Source organism: Malaclemys terrapin, chromosome 9 (genome assembly GCF_027887155.1).
Source record: "Malaclemys terrapin pileata isolate rMalTer1 chromosome 9, rMalTer1.hap1, whole genome shotgun sequence".
In the NCBI taxonomy this organism is placed as follows: Eukaryota; Metazoa; Chordata; order Testudines; family Emydidae; genus Malaclemys; species Malaclemys terrapin.
Genome location: NC_071513.1, coordinates 95952267 through 95975498, shown reverse-complemented (window position 1 = coordinate 95975498; position 23232 = coordinate 95952267). Strand labels below are relative to the sequence as shown.

Sequence of the window (23232 nt, the reverse complement as noted above, 5' to 3'; positions counted from 1 at the left end):
AAGGAAACATGAGAGTCAACTCACCTCCACTTCATCTCCTTCTCCTATTTCTTTCTTGATATCAGGTGGAGGTGGTAATCTGACTTCATTAAAAGGAACCTGTCGCTCTGGTTGCCAACTGAAAGTTGAATAGATATTTCATTGATTATTTCAAGAACTAATCCTGGTCTGGCAAGCCTTAAAAATATTCACTGACACAATTCATTCTTAAAATATGTTCACTGTTTAAAATTCAGTTCTTATTATTAATTTATAATTTGTATTGTGGCAGTGCCTACAAGCCCTCGCCGTGAACCAGGATTCCATTGTGGTAGGCAGTGTAGAAACACAGAACAAAAAGATTGTTCCTGCTACAAAGAGTTTATAATCAACGAAAGTTAAATTTCAAAGAATTTTAGAAATAAAATTATTTGAATTGACAATCAACTTGGAAAAAACAGTTCTCTCTGAAACTTTTATATGTAACTATAGTAAACACAACACAGAAGGCATTAGAGAAAAATATTGCTTCAATATTTTTTCTGTTTACTTTTGTGCATTTTATATTACTTTGCATATAATCCGTCTCACTCTTCCCACGTGTACTCGTCAGTTTCTCCCTTGCTGAAAAAATACTTACGAACATCAGAGGAACAGATTTTTTTAAATTCAGGATATAATATTTAAAAGGCTGTTACATCAACAGCTGAATTTTTTAAATTAATCAATTAAAAAACCCTCAAGTTGACATTATCCCTCTAAATTTCCTCCATAAATATCAAGTGAACTAAGTAAAAACTATTTTATAATGTACTTTACAGTTTTATCACTGCTTGTGCTATACAGGCCTTTATACGTATTTAAATATATCCAGCTAGCTGGGCATGAGGTCCTTGCACACCCCGAACTTCCATTGATTTCAGTGGGTGTTTTTGCTAGATCTGACTCTTAATAGCACATTATTAGATTCCTACATACCAATTTCTCCTCTTCTTAAAAAAAATGATTGGCAAGCAAAGATTCAATTTAGGATATGTCCACATTATTTTAAGAATTATACTTGTCATGGAACTGCTTCAGTACCAGTTGTTGCTAGGTGTCTAGAATGGTATCCCTGACCAGTATGGTTAATGATATTCCTCTGATAAAGAGTGATTACTTACCTTACAGTCACTGTGATTCTTCAAGGCATTTGTCCACATAGATCCCACTTCAAGGGCACATGCAACTCATTTGTGTTGGATCAGAATCTCTGAATAAGTCTCTCTGGGGGGGGCTCCTATGCCCTGTATGTCCCTGTAGTTCCCCAACCCCCCACCTAAGGGCATAAAGGGAGGAGTGGCCACAACCACCCCTCAGTTCCCTCGTTAAGTGAGAATACCAGCTAATAAAGACTCCAAAAAAGTAACGTTAAAGGAAAATCTGTGCGGATCCACGTGGACAAAACATTTGAAAGAACCACAGTTCCTGTAAGATACCATTCTTTCTTCTTTGAGTATTTGTTCATGTGGATCTCCATTTCAGCACCCAAGACTCACTAGAAAGCAGTGCCCATCTGGAAGGTGGGTGTTACAGTAATAAATAAATACATCAGCCTGCTCCAATTTTGCCTCTAATCTGGAGGCCAGGTCCATAGCATAATGTTTAACAAAAATCAGGGGATTACTTCAGGTGGCCGTTTATTTCAGATAAAGAGATATTTTTGAAATACGGGGTAGTAGCCCTATTTTAGGTAGCACAGAATAGCAGATTGAGCCTTGATGTTAGGAGGAAGGGGCATGTCTGCCAGCTGGTAATAGAAATACACTGTATAATCCATCTAGCTAGTCTCCATGCCGAGATGGCTTGTCCCTACATTGCTTAATGCAATTAAGAGGCACAGAATGGTATCACTCTATCCAGATAAACATACTACGGCCTCAGTAATATCCAGAATGTGAAGCTTCTTCTCCCTCAGAGTGCTGAGAGTTTTGGAAAGGAAAACAGGAAAACTGACTGATTTATTTAGGTCAGTTGTTCTCAACCCGCAGCCCTCTTGCGGCCCAATCAGCACACAACTGCGACCCATGTGACATCCTTAGGGTCATACAGGTAGTATATATGTAACCCTTTTGGGGTTTAGAGAGCATGGCCTCTTTAAATTTTTTCCTACGGGGGAGAGGGAGAGTGAGGAAAAAAGGAGGGAAACTCCAGGGGGTGACTCTGAAGCTGGGAGGGAGAGAGAGGGGCAGCCCGCAGAGGCCCTTGCAAAGTGAAGCAGCAGAGAACCTGCCTGAAGCCTGGGAAGGACAGGGCGGCCAATCGGGGACACCCCAGGACAGGAGCCAGGAGGAGCACTGTCCCAGAGAGAAATCGCTTGAGAAGGACAGGCCGGAGCTGGACCCAGTATCACGGCTGCCCAGAGCTCCATAGGGCTGTGAGTACTGGGGCTTGTGACCCTGCATTGGAAGAATAGATTTACCTTGGGAAGACTTTCAGCTCTACTGAAAGATCTGTTGACCTGCACTGAATGGTATCCATCAGTGGTGCTTAGCCAGTCAACATCCAGGATATTAGGTGTAATGACTTCAGGTCTGGGTGGAGAACCTGACTCTGATTAAGTGATATTATGTCTGGCAGTGTAATTAGAGGTTGAGGTGACATTTGAAGGAGATCTACCAGCCAGAACTGTGTAAGCCAATCAGTTTTACCTGCACTGCCTTTTGTCCAATTTTACTTATTATCTTGGGTATCAGAGGAATCAGCAGAGATGTATATATAGTAAGACTTGTTTTCAAGATGTAAGAAAAGCATCCTGTATGGATCCATGACTCATACCCACTCTGGCACAGAATTTTGGGCATTTCGTGTTCTCTCTGTTGGGTATTCCCATCCTGGACTTTTTTGCCAACTAGTGAAATATCAGAGAAAGGACAGATGTTCTGAGGTACCACTCATGACTGGTTATAGATTACTGGTTAAGAAGATTCACTGGGGTATTGCTGACACCTGGTAGGTGAAGGGATATCAGGATTACCCATGTGTCTGGCATCAGTTACAAAGCCTGGTGGTATCTAGGCACAGGTGCGATGAGTGAGCACCTACTACTTTACATAGTGCATTGCAGACATGTTGTCCATGAGAATCTGTATGACAGAACTTTTCAAGGCTGTTAAGAATGGCCTGCAAAAGCCTGACTGCCCAGAGCTCCAACACATTTACATGCTCTGGACACCAAACTCCCTGTATTTGAAGGTCATCTAAGTGTGTATCCTATCCTGCTCCTGAAGCATCCGTGATCACTGTCTTTTTGATGAAGGGATGGAAAAGGGTATAGCTCTGCAAGCATACCAACTTAGTGATGCCACAATATGAGATGGAATAGTTATCAATGTCCATATAATGTTAAAAACGGACAACATACTGATCTTCGCCAGCCTTGTAATGGCACAAGGTGAAGTCTGGCTACAGGGGTCACCAAAAGTGTATTCTGACATGTGCCCATGAGTTTTACACAAGTCATGACCATGATCGATTGGTTTGCTTTGATACTAGGGAGTACTATCACAAAGAAGTGAAATCCCTCCTCGGGGAGGTGTGCTCTTACCAATTTTGAGTCTATTAAAACCCTTATGAACTCTATCAATTGAGAACAGCTAAGGCATGACTTCTTGTAATTTTCAATTAATCACCAGGCCTAAATCTCTGAGTAGGTCAAGGATAATGAGATGGAACTGCGAACACTTCTTGATGAGACCTGCCTTTGATCAGCCAACCATCCAGGTACATATAGATGTGAATGCCCTGTCTCCTTAGATGTGCAGTTGCCACTGCAAGGCACTTTGTGAAAACTCTCAATCCCGTTGAGGTGCCAAAATGATAGAACTCTGCATTGCTAGTGATTAGGTCCCTCTAGAGAATTATAGGTACTTCCTGTGGACTGGATGGACTGCAATATGGAAGTGTGTGGTCTAGAAGGTCAAGTGCCAGAGCGTGCAAGGAAGGGATGATGGAGGCTAGCATTACCATCCTGAATCTGAGATGGCTTATGTATTTGTTCAGCCTTCTCAATTCAAGCAGAGGACAAAGACCCCATTTTTTATTCAGAATAAAGAAATATCAGGAGTAGAAACCTCTCCCTCCAAATTCCACAAGCACCTTCTCTATTACTCCTAGATGAACCAAAGAGGTCTCCTCAACCTTCAGATGTTTCTCATGAGAATAGTCCCTGAAGAGGGACAAGAAAGGAGGGTGTGAAAGGACAATGACTGGAATCGGATAGAGTACCCTCTGGAGATAATCTCTATTACTCATCTGTTGGTGGTTATTCCAGTCCAAGCCTGATAAGATAGGGAAAGACAACTGCACAGTTTCAGGGAAACTGCACCTGTATCCTCCCTCTGTGGTCCACTCCCAAAGTGGCCACTTATGTCTCCAGAAACCACCAGTCTCTGGGTATGGACCCTTATCACATTCCCTTCTGACCAGGGGGGGTTTAAGGCTGCACAACTCCCTGCCATACACTGTGATATCCCCAGCAAGCCAGCCTGGCTAAAGGTCTGTGCCTATGTTTTGTGTTGTTTCCAATGTTTATGAAAAGTGTATTGCCAGCAGTTACAAGTCACTATGCAGTTCTTTCTGAGCAAGCACCTTTATTCTTAAGGAGAAAGCATTACAGAGAAAATGTGTACGAAATGTACAAAAGTTTCCTACACACATGCTAAAAGCTTATGAGAGGTCACCCGTCAGTCCTAACAAGCCCTAGTAGATCAAAGTCCTTCAGAAAATCCTGCCCATTTGCTGGATCAGACAGAAGGCCCTGAGTCAGTTTAAATGCAGCCTTTTTAAGCCAAAAGCCCTATCTTTGTTTTCATAGCCTCTGGAAACCGTCTGAACCAGAATATGCAAACCACTCCGGGAAAGGAGTTGTAGTTCTAGAGTTCTTTAGTTTCACTTAGTCACCTTAATAACCCTCCACTGTTTTAATTCCTGAAGGAGCTGTGGTGACCTCATGGAGTACAACTCAATCATTCATACAATCCCTGGTCCACAGAGATACATAAACTGAATACAATATGCAACAAAGAGTCCTGTGGCACCTTATAGACTAACAGATGTATTGGAGCATAAGCTTTTGTGGGTGATTACCCACTTCGTCAGACTCTCCAATACACCTGTTAGTCTATAAGGTGCCACAGCACTCTTCGTTGCTTTTTACAGATCCAGACTAACACGGCTATCCCTCTGATACTTAATACAATATGTTCCTCCTAAAGATACTGCATGCGGTTGCAACATCTGTAACAACGACATCCAAAGAGAGACTTCTGGACAGCTCCAGTCTGATCTGGTTATGCCTTTCGACCTTTATATCAAACCACTTCTAGATGACTATGCAGGAGAGTTCACGCCTATAGAAGGTGGTGGTCTGTGGGAGAAATTAGGTTTCTTCCTTGGAAGATAAACTTTGTATCAGTGTTGGGAAAAGGAATGGGATTGATATTTTTAGGAATTCAGCCTGGACGCTGGGTTATAGATTCCCAAGCATCTTAACATAGCCCTGGAATATTTTAATAAATGCAATACCTCATGAGTCTGATTGCTGAACAAGTCAGTGCCTGTGAAACACAAATCCTGAACCATATTCTGTACCTCCCTTGGCATACCTGAAGCTTGCAGCCAGGTCGTACTTTGCATTGTCACTGCAGTGGCCACTGATTGAGCTGCAGTATCAGAAATATCCATGGCTATCTGTAGAGCCATTTTCACTACTAGTTGTCCCTCAGCAATTACTGATTTTAACGCTTCCTTAGCATCTTGAGATAGCTTGTTGAGAAGAGAAGGTTACTGACCTTGTGCAGTAACTGAGGTTCTTCGAGATGTGTGTCCCTGTGGATGCTCCACTTCAGGTGTCGGTGCGACCTGGTGCCATCGATCGGAGATTTATGGTAGCAGTGCCTGCGTGTGCTCAGTAGGTGTCTCACGGTGCCAGGTCTAGCACGTGCATGACCCAAGCCCTCAAGTTCCTTCTCTGCCGCAGAGTCCTAGCAACGAACTCCAAAATAGAGGGAGGAGGGTGGGTAGTGGAGCACTCACAGGGGGACACATCTCGAAGAACCTCAGATACTGCACAAGGTGAGTAACCTTCTCTTCTTCAAGTGCTGCCCCTATGGGTGTTCCACTTCAAGTGACTGTAGAGCAGTGCCCCTCAGAAGGCAGTAGGGACTTTGAGTTTATTTGAGTCATAGAGATAAGTACTGTTAGACCAACTGTGGCTTCAGCCCTGGAGTCTTGAGTGATTGCATGGTGCTCAGTGAATGTGTAGATAGAGGCCCAAGTGGCCACCCTATAAATCTCTATCAGAACATTGTTGAGGAACACTATTGAGGTATTGTAGAATGTGCTCTGATGTGCATAGGAAGATGCGTGTTCCAAATATGATAGCACTGTTGAATGCTTATGGAGATCCATTTAGTCAATCTCTGAGTGGATACTGCGCAGCAAAAAGTCTAGGAGATTTCCAGAAAGGTTTGGTCCTTTCCAGAAAAAAGCTAATGCCTGCCAGATGTACAATGTGTGCAAGATGGTTTCTGCTGGAGTCTCATGAGGCTTGGGATAGAATGTAGAAAGATGGATTGGTTGGTTCATATGAAAGGACGATGTTACCCTCAGTAGAAATTTTGGATGTGGACACAGAGTGACCTTATCTTTGAAGAATATTGTGTAGGGAGGATCGGCCATAAGTGCCTCGATCTCACTCACTTGTCTGGTGGAAGTAATGGTGACCAGAAAGGCCACTTTCATGGATAAATGCAGCAGGGAACAGGTGGCTAAGGGTTCATATGACAGTCTGGTGAGGCATTTCAACACCAGATTCAGGTCCCAGGCCGGGGTAGGTTGGCGAACTTCTGGGTAAATGTTCTGGAGACTTGTGAGGAAGTGTTTAGTAATTGGGTGCGCAAAGATCAAGTTCCCATCAATCTCATGATGGAACGCAGTAACGGCCGCAAGAGGGACTTTGATTAAGCTTGTTGCTAAACCCGAGCATTTCAGCTCCAATAGGTATTCCAACACTAATGGTAGCAGTGCTGTGGAGGCTGTTGAGTGTTTTTCTTGACACCAGGAGGAGAATCTCTTCCATTTTTGAAGGTAAGGATTGTGTGGGGTCACTTTCCTGCTGTTTAGTAACACCTGTTTAACTTTTTCTGAGCAGGCTAATTCGCCATGATGGAAACATGTAGGAGCCACGCTTGTAGGTGGAGTTTCTCCGGATTCGTGTGAAGAGCGTGACCGTTGTTCTGAGATGGCATGTCCAGACAACCAGGGAGAGCCTGAGAGATGCATATCACCATGCGCATCAGGTAAGGTTGTACCATGCTTCTGTCGCCATGTCAAGACTATGAGGATAACCTTGGCCTTGTCTGTTCGTATCTTGCGTATTGCATGATATCACTAGAATTGGTGGGAAAACGTACATGAGGTGTGCATCCCATGTGATGAGAAAGGCATCCCCCAGTAACAGGGGTCCCATCCCCACTCTCGAGCAGAACATTACGCATTTGCTGTTCGTTGGGGATGCAAACAAGTCAATGAGAGGAGTGCCCCACTGGCGGAAAATGGAGAGCAAAACTCTCCCATTCGTTTCCCATTCGCGGTCTTGAGAGAAATACCTGCTTAGCATGTCCACCGTCACATTCTGACAGCTGGGAAGGAAGAAGGCCAAAATGTTTATTTTGTAGTGTATGCACCAGTTCCAGAGTTTCATGTCTTCGGTGCACAGTGAGTGATCGAGCGCCCCCTTGTCGATTGATGTAAAACGTGCAGGTAACGTTGTCGGTCATGATGCGAATGGATTCATCCTTTATGTGCAGTAGGAAGTATCTGCAGGCATTGCGGACTAGGCATAGTTCTAGTAGATTGATGTGTAACTGAGTCTCCGCAGGAGACCATTTGCCTTGAACCGTGCACAGGTGCATATGAGCAAGGCGTCATGATTACTACTGAAGGGAGCTCCTGTTGGAACAGGATGCCCAGGTATACATTTTCTGGTCTTGTCCACCAGTGTAGATAGTCCAGGACACTGGGTGGTATTGTAAGTCGTTTGTGCAGGCTGTGCTTGCTGGGTATGTATACCGAGCTCAGCCAGCCCTATACTCAGGGCATATGTAACCTTGCATGTCGTACCACGAATGTTGTGGCTGCCATGTGTCCTAGCAGTTGCAGGGCAGTATGAGCCAGTATTTGGGGGCTGAATCTTATCTCTAAAATAAGGTTTGTCAGAGTTGTGAATCCGTTCAGGGGCAAGGATGCTTTGGCTTCTATGGTATCCAGATGTGCCCCGCTGGACAGAGACTAGAGTGGATTTTCGTTTGTTCATCCGTAGTCCTAGATCCCTCAATAGTGTGATCATCATCTGGACTGAGTCCAGTGCTTCTTGTTGAATTGGGCCTTTGAGAAGGCAATCGTCCAGATAAGGAAAAATCATTATTCCCTGTTTGCGTAGATGTGCCACTAATACTCCTAGGGTTTCAGAGAAAACTCTTGGTGCGGTGGATAGGCCGAAAGTTAGTACTCTGTTCTGGAAGTGTTTGTGTCGTACTGTGAAACGCAGGAATTTCCTGTGAGCGGGATGTATAATAATATGAAAAGAAGCATCTTGGAGGTCGAGGGCTAAAAACCAGTCCCCCTTTTGCAGCACTGGAAGTATCATGCCCAGTGTCACCATTTTGAACTTTTGAGTGTGTACAAATTTGTTGAGTTTCCTGAGATTCGAGATAGGTCTCCAGTCCCCATTTTTCTTCTGGCTAAAGAAGTAGAACCCTTCGCCGTGTATTGCAAAGATACACATTCCACAGCACCTAGTGGTACAAGATGATCAACTTCTTGTCCTACCAGATGCTAATGAGAAGGGTCCCTGAAGAGGGACAGGGAGAGAGGTAGGGTAGGTGGTCGGGAGGTAAAGGGAATGGTATACCCCAATCGTACAATCTCTAACTCCCATTGGTCCATTGTTATTGACGCCCAGATGTGGTACAATGGGTGAAGACTGTGCCCAAAGCACGAAGACAGATCGGGTGAAAGCACTGCCTGGTGAGGGAGGGAGCACTGATAGACTGGGTCTTTGTGGACAGTCCTGTCCTGGAATTCTGACTTTGATCTTCAGGATCTGAGGTGCTATTCATTGATAGCTCTAGAAGATTTCAGACACATGCCCCTAGATTTTCTTGTCCTTTTGGAAAACAATCACCAGACTGAGCAACAACCAAGTACAAGGCATGACAGACAGCAGCTGTGGCCATCTGTGAGGGGAATCTGATGGTCATAAGATGGGCAGAGCTTAAAGCCTGATGGCTTTGGATCTGTCATTACAGGCAGTAGTGGAAAGAGGCACCAAACAGAATTCATAAAGAAATAGATTTTTGGAAATAAAATAACAAAAGGAAAGAGGAGAAAATTTTAGTAGGGAATCAATTCCTGACTGACCTAAGCTAAACTAAGGAAATTCTATGAGGAAGCGACAGACAGAAGAACATAAGAATGCCCATAGTGGGTCAGACCAATGGTCCATCTAGCCGAGTATCCTGTCTTCTGACATGGTCAATGCCAGATGCTTCAGAGGGAATGAAAAGAGCATGGTAATTATCAAGTGATCCATCCTGTTGTCCAGTCCCAGCATCTGGCAGTCAGAGGCTTAGGGACACCCAGAGCACGGGGTTGCATTTCCTGACCATCGTAGCTAATACCCATTGATGGACCTATCCTCCCTGAACTTATCTAATTCTTTTTTGAACACTGTTGTACTTTGGGCCTAGACAACATCCCCAGCAATGAGTTCCACAGATTGACTGCGTATTGTTTGAAGAACTACCTCCTTATGTTGGTTTTAAACCTGTTGATCAATAAGATGATAAGTGACCCCTGGTCCTTGTGTCATGCGAAGGGGATAACATCATTTCCTTATTCACTTTCTCCACATCAGTCATGATTTTATAAACTTCTATCATATCTTCCCCTGCCCCATCATCTCTTTTCCAAGCTGAACAGTCCCTGTATTTTTAATCTCTCCTCATATCAGAGCACTATTCACAATGACTCCGAGATCTCTTTCTTGACTGGTAACAGTTAATTCACACCCCATCATTTTGAATGTGTACTTGGGATTTTGTTTTCCAGTGTGCATTACTTTGCATTTATCAACACAATTTCATATTCCATTGTGTTGCCCACCCAATTTTGTAAGATCCCTTTGTAACTCTTTGCAGTCTCCTTTGGATTTAACTATCTTCAGTAATTTTGTATCATCTGCAAATTTTGCTACCTCACTGTTTATCACTTTTTCCAGATAATTTTAAATATGTTGAACAGCACTGGTCCCAGTACAAATCCCTGGGGACCCTGCTATTTACCTCTCTTCATTGGGAAAACGGACCATGTATTCCTACCCTTTGTTAGGAGTATTTTAACCAGTTGCTGATCCATGAGATGATCTTTCCTCTTATCCCATCACTGATTCTGTCCTGCTTTCACAGATGGTAAGAGGAAACTGAGGGATGGTTGTGCCCTGAGGTGGCAGGAGGAGGGAACAAGGCTATGCAGGGTGCAGGCATGGTCCCAACAGATACTGCTGTAACAAGATTCTAATCCTGCGTGCATGAGGCACAGATGCACCTGAAGTAGGGATCCACAAAGGCAAATACTCAAAGAAGAGTAATATATAAAATCCTTTCAAAAATTACAATATGAACTTACAATATGGTTCTAATACACTTCAAAAAATCTCCAGTCTGTACAAGGAAACTGTAGCTGAACCCAGCTGAAAGATGAACACATGGGTACTGGGTGACAAAAATACTGCTAAAATGTCAGGGAGTAGCAAAGTCATATAGGGAAAGTGAAGCCTTCCTAACGATAACCCTGGTAAGAAACCCAAGAAAGTAAAAGTTAATTATCAGAATGAACTTGGTATACTAAATCTTCTAGTGTTGGAAAGGTAGTTAAACTAAGGGGAAAATCTGGGACTATGCTAGTAACTGTGGAAGGAGCCTTAAATATCATGTGTTCCAGAAATTGATCTTTCCAGTATGAACCAATTACTCACAATCTCAATGGTGAAGAGAAGAATAAAATTAATACAGTTTTAAACCATGGGGTTGTTTTCCTATAGAATACTTACTTGTTTTCAAATACAACTGTGAGTGAATCCTCATGGACATCTTTGATAAATCCCTGCAATAAGAAGAAAACAGTAGATGTGACATCTTCATTTTAGTAAGGCTTTTGACACAGTTCTACACAACATTCTCATAAGCAAACTAGAGAAATGTGGTCCTGATGAAACTACTATAAGGTGGGTACACATAACTCGTTGACATACCGCACTCAAAGAGTATTTAATGGTTCACTGTCAAACTGGGAGGGCCTATCTAGTGGGATCCCAAAGGCGTCTTTCCTGGGTCTGGTACTATTCAATATTTTCATTAATCACTTAAATAATGGAGTGGAGAGTATGCTTATAAAATTTGCAGATGACACCAAGCGCTTTGGAGGGGAGGATCAGAATTCACAGAACGCCAACAAACTGGAGAATTGGTCTGAATTCAACAAGATGAAATTCAACAAAGACAAGCGCAAAGTACTTTACTTAGGAAGGAAAAATCAAATGCACAAAATGGGGAAAAACTATGTAGGTGGTAGTACTGCTGAAAAGGATCTGGGACTTATAGTGGATCACAAACTGAATACGAGTCAACAATGTGATGCAGCCGCAAAAAACATTAATATTATTCTGCGGTGTATTAACAGGAGTATTGTATGTAAGACACGGGAGGCAGTTGTCCTGCTATATTCAGCACTGGTGAGGCCTCAGCCGGAGGACTGTGTCCAATTCTGGGCACCACATTTTAGGAAAGATGTGGACAAATTGGAAAGTGTCCAGAGGAGAGCAACAATTAGAAAATCTAACCTACGAGGACAGGTTAAAAAAACACAGATATGTTTAGTCTAGAGAAAAGAAGATTATGGGGGAAGTGGAGGGGGAAAGGGGGGAACCTAATAATCTTCAAACATGTTAAGGGCTGTTATAAGAAGGATGGTGATCAATCATTTTCCATGTCCACTGAAGGTAGGACTACAAGTAATGGGCTTAATATGCAGTAACAGATTCCGGTTAGATACTAGGAAAAACTTTCTAACTATAAGTATAGTTAAGCTCTGGAATAGGCTTCCAAGAGAGTTTGTGGAATCCCCATAATTAAGAACAGGATGGACAAACACCTGTCAGGGATGGTCCAGATTTACTTAGTCCTGCCATAGTACAGGGGGCTGGACTTGAAGACCTCTCAATGTCCCTTCCAGTCCTATATTTCTATGATTCTAAGTGTTTTAAAAGAGGTTGCTGGACCATTAATGTTGATTTTCAATAAGTCTTTCTTGGTACACAGGGGACATTCCAAAAGACAGGAAGAAAGCTGAAGTTGTGCCAATATTTAAAATTGGTAAATGGTATGATCCAGGTAATTACAGGCCAGTCAGTCAGACATTGATCGCGGACACAACAGAAGGGCTGACACAACTCAACTAAAGGAGGATAATATAATTAAAGCAATTAACATGGGTTTATGGAAGTATTGATCCCATGAAACTAATTTAATATCTTTTTTGATGAGATTACAGGCTTAGCTGATAAAGGTAATACATACTGATGTAACTATAGTGGCACGTCAGGACCACTATACTGAAGGCTGCACCATGACTTATATTTAAAGGTTGACCTTCCTAAGACTTCTAAAATCGACATGCTTAGTCAGATTCCTTTGAAATTTGGTCTGCTTCAGAAGGGTTCAGAGTAGGGTTAGTAAACCAAATTTGGGATCATTTGAGCTTGGGATGTGGAGATATTTCTTTAAAAAAAATAGCCATTTTTCAAAAAGTTTCAAGGTTTTGTGTGTGTGGTTTTTTTGCTCAGTGCTATTAATATGTTGGTCAAAAAGGTCTCAATCTGTCAAGTTTTACTGCAAGTAGTGCATGGCACCCACTAAATCTTTGGAGGACCCAAACCGAGAATGGTATTTAAGAAAATACACGTTTTTTATAGGTGCACATGCACCAATACAGAAGAACAGCTAGAGGATTTCCATTCCGACCACTTTATACGCTTAAAAGCTCAACTCTTGTAAGCACACTTGCTTTTAAATTTGATGTGCATCATAGGGGCACGAGGTAGTGTTAGTAACCCAAATTTGACCTTGGTATTCCCAAATTACAGTCTCCTAGAAGAAACTGGTTTACTTCTACTGTCGTGTTCTGTTAAACTGAAAGGTACCAATTTTTACCCAGTTTCTACAGCAGAATAATCAGCAGCCAGCCTAACCAAAATGTTTGTTATGCTGGGTGGGGAGGTGATGTAGACAGGACTTTGTGTAGAGAGGGTGGGGGAGACAGAGAGAGGGGTTGGGTTGCAGCTTTGGAAGCAGCAGAAAATGAGGACAAGTGGTAGGCAAGTCTTGCATTAGTTATTTGAGAACATCTGTATTTTATTAGCTCTTGAGGGTGTTTGCGGGGGCAGGGGGAGTGGTACTTCCTGATCTCAGGGTAGATTAACGTGGTGTTTCCAAACACATAGGACAGAGGTTTGGAACTGACAGTGCAGGTACTTTGACCGCTGAGGGGAAAGAAAACCTGGGTCGCCAATGTATGGATTCTGGATGATCCCCAGATCATGAGGTTGCAGAAGTTTGTGGGAGAGCAAGGAGTACACCATGACATGGGGATTGCTGACTACAGGCGGATTTGTGTGGAGTGAAGTGGCCTGCAATGGCATCACATTTTGCACATTCTGCTATGTCTAACCAGTGATTTAAGAGGTTGTGATCTAGTGTAAATTCTAGCAGTGAATCACTCAGTTAGAATGATCTATGCCTTATTCCAGGTGTACACCTCATCCAATCTATGACACCAGATTTGGACAGCATCAGAGTCTTGTGTCCAGGAGCTGTTACAGTTTTCTCTGTTTTGGCAGAGCATCTGAATTGCTACAGTGACAATATAAAAATGATTAGTAAGTATTGGAAAAACATCAATCGGGAAACTGGAGAGTTCACAACTGACCCAAAAATGTGTACTCTAAGGCATAGAAACACAACAAGCTCCGACACCTCACTGTTTTTCGGAGATGAGGTTCACCCTCCCATGCAGGTCAAAGAACCATTATGCCATACCGGCAACAGGATGTGAGGAGCAGACCCCCAATAGCCGAGGAGGAGCTGCCACCTGCTCCCAAGAAACAGCAGCATAGGATACGAGTGATCAGAGCCATTCTGTAACCTCTTCAATTTTATACTGCCAAGGGCCAGCATGATATATGCATATTGGGATACTGGTCAAAAAGGATAGAGGGGAAAGTGCTCTGGGCAACCTCCCCCGCCCCCTTTTTGTGCTTTAACATGTCAGAAGGAAGCCTGTGGGTGACAGTGAATGGGCTGTAAACGGAGGGAAACGACTTGTACATTTCAGCAACTCTGGGGTTGGCAGAGTAAAGGTATGCATATTAATGGGCTGTATTGGGGCACTGCTGCATTTCCTGATTTTCACAAGTCTGAGCTTGGCTCAATTCAACATTCTGTAAGGAAACAACACATCACTAAGCAACCTTAGCTCTATGTGAATGTAGTTCCCCCCCCCCCATCTCATGTACTTTGATTTCTGTAAGGCGTTTGACGTGGTACCGCATGACATGACATTTAAAGAAAAAACAACAATAAAAACAAAACAATATAAACTTAACATGGCACACATTAAATTGATTACAAGCTGGCTAACCAATAGGTCTCAAAATGTCAGTGTAAACAGGAAGTGAACATTGAGCAGGTCTGTTTCTAGTGGGGTTCCACAAGGATCAATTCTTAGCCCTACACTGTTTACCATTTTTAGCAATAACTTAGATGAAAACATAAAATCATCACTGATAAAGTTTGCAAATGACAAAAAAAAAGGGGGGGGGGAGTAATAGACAATGAACAGGACAGGCTGACAGAGCTATCTGGATCACCCATTAAGCTAGGTGCAAGCACACAATATGTATTTTAATACAGCTAAATGTAAACATCTAGGAACAAAGAATGTAGGCTATACTTTTAGGACGGGGGACTCCTTTTTGAAGCAGTGACTCTGAAAAAGATTTGGAGGTCATGTGATGCCTAGCATAGGTGCCAACTCTGTGGGTCTCTGGGGCTGGAGCATCCACTGGGAAAAATTAGTGGGTGCTCTGCACCCACCAGCAGCCAAGTTCCCGTCCCCCACCCCATCTCATCTCCTCCCCTGAGCACGACATGTCCCCACTCCTCCGCCTACCTCCCAGCGCTTGCCGCCGCCAAACAGCAGTTTGGCGGCATAGCAAGCTCTGGAAAAGAGGGGGGGAGGAGCAGGAACGTGGCACCTCAGGGGAGAGGACTTTGGAGAAGGGGTTGGAATGGGGGTGGGGCAGGGGTGGAGTCGAGGCAGGGCAGGGGACAGAGGGGGGTTGAGCACCCACCAGCGCAAGCAGAAATCGGTGCCTATGATCCCCAGATGCATAAACAGTGGAATCTTGAGTAAGAGTAGAGGGTATATTTTATCTCTGTATTTGGCACTGTAGTGACCACGGCTGGAATACTACATCCAATGCTGGTGTCCACAATTAAAACAGGATATTGATAAATTGGAATGGGTTCAGATAAGAGCCATGAGAATGAATAAATGATTAGAAAACCTGCCTTATAGTGATAGACACAAGGAGCTCAATCTACTTAGCTTAACAAAGAGAAGGTTAAGGGATGATTTCATTGCAGTTTATATGTATCTACATGGGGAATAAATATTTGATAATGGGCTCTTCGGTCTGGCAAAGAAAGGTATAACATGATCCAATGTCTGAAAGTTGAAGATAAAGAAATTCAGACCACTTTGTTGTTTTTGACCAGTCCTGAGAGTTTTTTAAGTGCCCTGATTCAAACTATCTTGAAAGCAACCAGTCTTTATATTACTGATAAAGACAGATGATTATAGGGGGCTGCGAGCAACCAGAAGAGACACTGGGAGCCCATTTGTCAGGTTAAATCTATTCGTTACACAGACTTGAAATCTGGATGTTTCACATGCTCACTTTGCAAAGATTGTATATCTTCTGAACTTGGTAAAACGGCTGTGGCCTTTTCTTTAGAATATCAATACTGGCATAGTTATCCATGGATGTGTCACCTTAAATTGGAACACTGCATTGTAATCTACATATATCTATGCCTTAAGACCACATGGAAACTGCAGATAGTTCAGCTGCATAGTTAAGCGGGATTTCTCGTACACCTATGCTCCAAAATCTGATTCTAGATGAAATATAAGACTCATATTGACCCATTAAGTCCTAATTTGTACCTTACTTATCTTTGACATCACCTACTTCCTTATGTGAATCTGCAGCAAATGCAATTATCTCAGGCACCTAAAGTAGCAGTCCTCTAATTTAAATGAAGTTAACAACAAGACATTCTCACTGAGGAGTCCTCAGCTCTACAACACCCTTTTATCATTTATTATTTGTATTGTGATAACATCTAGGAGCCCCAGTCATAGACGAAGGTTCCATTGTGGTAGGCACTAAACACAAACATAACAAAAAAAAGTCAGTCACCGCCCTAACGAGCTCCTTGGTCTGCCAGAGCATAGATTTGATAACCTTCATAGAACACTGCAAGACACATCTGTTCCTCAATAAGTAATATTTTTAGAACAGATGGGAAGTCTTTTGGTGGTATTGAGGCAATATGTAATTTTTTAAATATAATTTACACATTTGTCCAAGTGCTGAGGTATTATTATTACTAACACATTTCATAAATCTAACAAATAAAGAAAACAGTAGTCTACATCATATTTGTTTAGTTAAATGTGAGATACTAATTCCTATAAAAAGTTATAACCTTAGTTTTCAAAATGCAAGGAAGTGGAGAATCAGGTCTTAAACCTTGAATTTCAGAGGAATTCTACACCAGGGTAGTAATGTATGCTTTAATAAATGAGAATGATTAAAGGATTGGAAAACACACCTTAGGAGAATTTGTGAACTTGATCACAATCTATAAATACCTACATGGGAAACATGTAGAGACAATATGCTCTTCAGTCTAACAGATAAAGTTATAACAAGGTCCAAATGTTGGACACTGAAGCCAGGCTAATTCAAACTGGAGATCAGGTGTAAAATTTTAACAGTAAGTAAAAAAACAACATTTGAACAACTTACCAAGGGTTCTGGTAGATTCTCCAGCACTGGCAATTTTAAAAATCAAAACTGGATGTTTTTCTAGAAGCTATACTCTAGTTCAAACAGAAATTATTTCAGGGAAGTTCTATGGTCTGTGCTATACAGGAGGTCAGACCACATGATCACAGTGATTCTTGTTGGCCTTGGAATATATGAATAGATTTGTTTTGTTACTATGAGCCACCACTCTGCCTTTACACTAGCCACTTTGGATGTTTTGACAGAAAGTGAGAGTTTTCCCTAAATTAATAGGTAATGAAAAAAATGAACATGTTTTTTCTCAGCATAACTGGGAAAAGTACTCTGTTACAATGACTCTTATTTAACCATTGGTGACTGTGAAGATAATTATGCCAAAACACAATTTTGGAAATAAACAAAAGAAATCCTCAGAGAAAAAAGGGAGCAGTAAGATGGAGCAAATAAAACAACATGGTGAAAAAGGCAAACAGGTAAGCTTTAAATAAGTGAATGGTGATAATTCTGTAACTTCAGCAAGAGGACTATCCAAAATAGGGCAAACCCAGAGGTATCTTATGCATTCACAACATATTGGAGGGGATCGGGGGGGGAGATGCCTGTGCCCAAGCAAGATTTCTTCTGTGCTAGATTGGGAACCAGAGACTCAAAATAAAGGGTCTCCACACACCATGGAGATCTCTGTATCAAACGCCACAAGAGAGCTACTGACATATTGGGGTTCTACTACAGCTCAGGTGTGGCCATAAACTCACATGGTGAGGAGTACTAGGAGGGTATATCTGTCACTCTTCCCTACATCCAAGAGTAGGTTTGATGCAGACCAGTTGTTTGGGGCCCCATGGGTGATGCTTCCAAATTAAGGTTAAGTATTCCCAAAAAACAGAAGTTCCCTTACCTTACCTGCTTGTGGGTTTAGGATTAGGCCCAACTGACAGTAGTGAAAGTTCCCTCCCCAGATGTATCTCAACCACAACTAGGAGGGACCAGTTCTAGAAAGGAGTTCAATCTCATTCGGTCATTAGTCTGTTTGCTGATATCACCTACAAGGGAGGGTGGCAATTTCTGTGTTATGGAAACCTGGCACATTACAAACTAGACTAATTTCAGAGTAACAGCCGTGTTAGTCTGTATCCGCAAAAAGAAGAACAGGAGTACTTGTGGCACCTTAGAGACTAACAAATTTATTAGAGCATAAGCTTTCGTGGACTACAGCCCACTTCCGAAGAAGTGGGCTGTAGTCCACGAAAGCTTATGCTCTAAAAACTAGACTAAGTGCACCTTATTCATTGAAAGAACCTCACATAATAAAGGCCTTGGTAAGTAGTGTTGTGGGTTGTGTCTGAAGCTCTGATGTTGAGGTCAAAAGATCTGAATACTATTACCAAACCCTTAAGCCTTTTAATGCCTAAGCACTGTATTTTTATAATTGCCACTTATGTGAGAATTGTTTCATGTAATACACAAATAAAAAGACCCTCCTCAGGGTGGATAAAAATGGATGGTTGGTTTTTTTTTTTTAAGTTTAAAAATCAGATTTTTTAAAATTTAAATCAGATTTTTATTGTTATTTAAATACTAAGCTTTTCTCTTCGATAATAAACCTGTTTAAATTGAAATATGAACTTAATACAAAATACGTTAAGGCCTAACCTTATTATAATATCTTAAAACATTTAAGATAAAGAAATAATCTACCCTGGCCCCACTTGGTAGTTTACTGCTACTGGTCATTTCTTAGACAGAATTCCTGGGGAATCAGAATGACATCTGGTACATACACAACTTTCCTATGACTACCTGAAGCATTAGTCAATACTGGCTCAAATTTAGCCTGGGTATAAGTGCATATTATTTCCACTGGTAAACAGGGAGTTGCACCTGCTTATGCTAGGGACATTTTTGGTCCATTGTGTGTTATTTTTCAGCATGCAAGTCTAGTTATTAAAAATGTGTGTTGGATAAAAAATAATCCTTCAAAAAATATGTCAACTTTATTTTATCAACAAAATTTATTTTGATCTTACAGTTAACAAATAATAATTGAGAATACAAATGCACTTAAATCAGGAAATGCAAAAGTATAGTTTCTACAGTAACTACAATGTGGCCCCCTAGTACATAAGTAGTATTTTGCATTGCTGTTTATGCCATTAAATGCACACAAGCAATATGGCAAAATACGATTGCAACAGGTATTGTAGCATTAAGTTTCTTTATTTTTGACCACGCTATTAAAACCAGGTTTTTTTTTAAATGCTCATCTGAATGATCCTGAAAAGATTAATTTACCTAGTGTTCAAATTATCTGCCTTGGCCTCACCATACCTTAGGCCCCAATCCTACAAGTTGTTCCATGTAGGCAGCCCACATGAAACAACTTGAGGGACCAGGGCTTTAATTTGTGAACCTTCTAAGGGGAGTAAGATGAGAAGAGTACTCTCTGTCCATTGGATAAAGTAAAAATGATTAGTAAAACCTTGTCAGATAATGTTTATTTCAAAAGATATTTAAAATTGGTTTGGAGGTTAATGGTTTAGAGTTAAATCAGATTATTATATTACAAGAGCTAACCATCAAGAAATCCCTCTTGTAGCATACACCATAACCAGTTACCCCTTTTAAATAAATTGATTTATATTGTGGAAAATAGATTTTGATCTTTTCTATTTTTAGAAAAGTACAATAACCATTTTCCTTACTAAATTATGTCATTTATAATGCACACATGAAGAACTCTAAAATTCTAGCAAATGAAGAGCAGTTAGTGAGGGACAAGAGAAGCTATTATTGATGCCATGTTCATAGCTCTAAAGAGTACAGCACTAACTACAGTAAAACATGGCAAATTTGATTTAATATTAAAGATTTTTGTAAGCACATGATTATAGCTTACCTGCAGTTAAGTCATTTACACAAGAATTATTTGTTTTACACAATTATTAGCTTGGCTTTGTATCTACTGGCACGGTGGGTAAGTTTCACATCTCATGACATGATTGAGGTATACTGTAATAGTAAGTCTGAATCCAGGACACTGAATGGAACCCTCAAGTTTCATCCTGTCATCTTATATGTTTTTTTTCCCCCTTCAGAAGAAAAATGTAATGCCTTCCATACACTGACCTTACCTGAGATAGTGATCCTCTTGTAAGTCTTGCTATTCTATCACTACCCAGGGACGCTGAAAGCATTAGTCTGATTCCTCCCTCCCTCCCTTCTAAACCCTAGACAGAAAAATTAAGCAATTTAGATCCCCAGACATGCATGCAACCTTTGCTTGCTTAACATGCAACAGCTCTTTAGGCCAACCAGATCTGGCCATCAGCAGATGTTATTTCACCATATTTATCTACCGAAACAAAACAGAATCTTCTGAAAGGGTGTGTAGATATGGATCACAAGGTGACCAAAAGCCTTAACTCAATACATCTCAACCCCAGCTTTCAGAAAGAAATTGGATTATAAACAGAAGAACAGGAGTACTTGTGGCACCTTAGAGACTAACAAATTTATTAGAGCATAAGCTTTCGTGGACTACAGCCCACTTCTTCGGATGCATATCATTATTATAATTCTTCGGATTATAAACCTAACTCTTAATAACTGGACTACATTCAGTATTAGATGTTATCCTTTCCCCAGATCTCAGTTAATAGAAATGACCGGTTTGGCGGTCAGCTCTAAGTAAAACCCACTTATAGGTCACCTCCCTATGGCCCATTACTTCCATTAACCACCCTTCTTCATAGTGCTAAATACAATATGGTACAGACTCAGCTCTGCCAATTCTCACTTACTTGGAGGGATACTTCATCATTCCAGATTATAAAGCAGGCTTTGTATGATGATAATTTTGAATTTACACAGATCCTTTCATCCAAAGATTCTAAAGTACCTCATAACACTCTTGTAAACCCCCGTATTCTTCAACAGATGAGGAAACTGTAGCATAGTTAAGTAAACTGTCCAAGGTCACAAAGCAAGGCAATGGCAGAGTCAGAAATAATATCTAGATAAAATTCCTGACTACTCTAACCAGCAGAAAAGGCTCCCTTCTCTTTTTTAAAAGAATCTTTCTCTTATGATGAAGGATTTTAATGTGTGTTCTGATGAGACTTTCAAAATCTCAATAAAACTTTTAAAATTCCTTTAATTGTCAAAGTCTAACAACACTGTTGATCTCAATAAAAATTTCAACACTACATATTAAGAGTGGAAATACAATTTTCCCTAGTAAGTTCTATCAGAGACCCTCTTACTAGTTTATCAAACAGCTATCTATTAAAAGATTGAAACTTGTAAAATCAGCTGGTTATGATCCTTAGAACACCAACTGTGTTTACATACTATACAATTACCATATAGGGTGACCGGATGTCCCGATTTAATAGGGACAATCCCGATATTTGGGGCTTTTTCTTATATAGGTGGCTATTACCCCCTACCCCGTCCCAATTTTTCACACTTTCTATCTGGTCACCCTATTACCATATGATATTGACTGTAAATCTATAGCCCTAACCAACAGAAACTCATGAAAAGGGCAAATAAATCACTGTCTTACATAGTGGGCTATTATGATTAGATGTAAGTGATTAAGGGAGTCCTGAAATTAAGTGCACAGGGAGCAGAGCATAAAGTGAGTGTTCACAATGATGGCTGCAATCAGCCCTCCTGCAAAGGAGCACAGAGGACTCTCTCTCTATAAAAAGAGCTGGGATTCTCAAACATCTCAGGCCTGGCTTAGGGAAAAAGACTGACAGGCAACAGCTGAGAGTATTTTGTATTGATCCTGTAACATCCTGGCATACCAGGGAGGGTGGTGGTGAAGGAAGCTTTCTGATGACATAAATAAACTCCAAGTCCCTAAGCATTATATTATATGGGCTTTTATTTTCAGCAGTTTAATCCACACTCCTACAAAAAGCTTCTATCCCTCGAATAATCCAAACCCTCACCCCCCAAAAAGGAAGAAATCTGTCTCCGTTTGTCAGCTGATAACCTGCCTCAGGCCCGATGAAACCAGGCTCCCCCTTCCACTTTGCAAGGTCCTAGCCCCATCCCTTGAGAATAAACCTCATCTACACGCCCCCAAACTCCTTCTCAAACCCTACCCCACACGGATGTCTCCTCCCACCCCAGCACCCAGCCCACCCCACAACCCAACCCCCTTCTCCCAGCGCCCCCCAAGCACTCGCACTCCCTCCAGCCCACCCTTCCCCTCTACACCCAAGCAAACCTCCCCCCACACACACCCCCTTGCCCCGCAGGCCCCGCCTCGCTCTCACCTGCCTCCCCCCCCCCCCTCCGCGCCCCGGGCCCGAAACTACCCTAACGGTTTCTTTGGGTGAGAGGGACAGGCCGAGACCGGGGCACGGAGACCGTTACCCGCCCCGCTCCCTCTGCTTGGCGCCCCCCGCCCCGGACCGATACCTTGTAGAAGGCCCCGTTGGAGCCGCGCACTTCCACGGTCAGCTCCTCCATGTTGAGACCGCAAAGGACGCCGGGACGGGCTTCTAGAAACTGTCACCGCTGGTGGGGGGGGGCCCTCTCCGGGCTCCCTTTCCGAGTCCTCACCCACCGCGGGGCGGCGCCGGCTCGGCTCGGCTCGCTCTCCCCTCGCACTGGGGGCGGGGTGTTCCCGCTCGGCTCCCCGGCCCCTCCCCACACGCTGGAGCGGCCAATTCCCTCTCACGCCGGGCGGGGCGCCTGTGCCCCTCCGAGCTGCCGCTTCCCGCTCGGGTCCCCTCCGGCCTTCCCCTCGCGCCCTGGGCGAGCCTGAGTCCCCCTCGCCCGCCCCGGGGAGCGGCAGAACGGGCTCCCCCAGGGCGCGGGCTGACGCCTAACGCACACAAGGGCTGTCCCCAGAGCGCCCTCGGTGCCGCCACCCAGAGAGCGCGGCGCTGGCTCATTCCCCCGCCAAGCGAGGCCTAACCCTAACCACCCCGCCTAGCCCATACCCCGGGCGAACTCAGTCCCGCGGGGCTCCAGACCCG

General features: G+C 42.6%; 1 protein-coding gene across 3 annotated transcripts in view; it reads right to left on the bottom strand.

Moving 5' to 3' along the window:
- Window positions 1–22775, bottom strand: part of FXR1 (FMR1 autosomal homolog 1) — a 66230-nt gene extending 43455 nt beyond the window's left edge. For 2 of the 3 annotated variants that reach the window (XM_054040469.1, XM_054040471.1), the window contains exons 1-3: window positions 22670–22774; window positions 11132–11184; window positions 25–118 (exon numbers count right to left, since the gene is read on the bottom strand). In XM_054040469.1, the coding sequence (XP_053896444.1) occupies window positions 25–118; window positions 11132–11184; window positions 22670–22720 (198 nt within the window). In that variant the 5' untranslated portion in view covers window positions 22721–22774. Of the gene's footprint in view, window positions 1–24; window positions 119–11131; window positions 11185–22669 lie in introns of all 3 variants that reach the window. The other variant, XM_054040470.1, reaches the window with a different exon arrangement.
- Window positions 22776–23232: the final 457 nt, after the last annotated feature.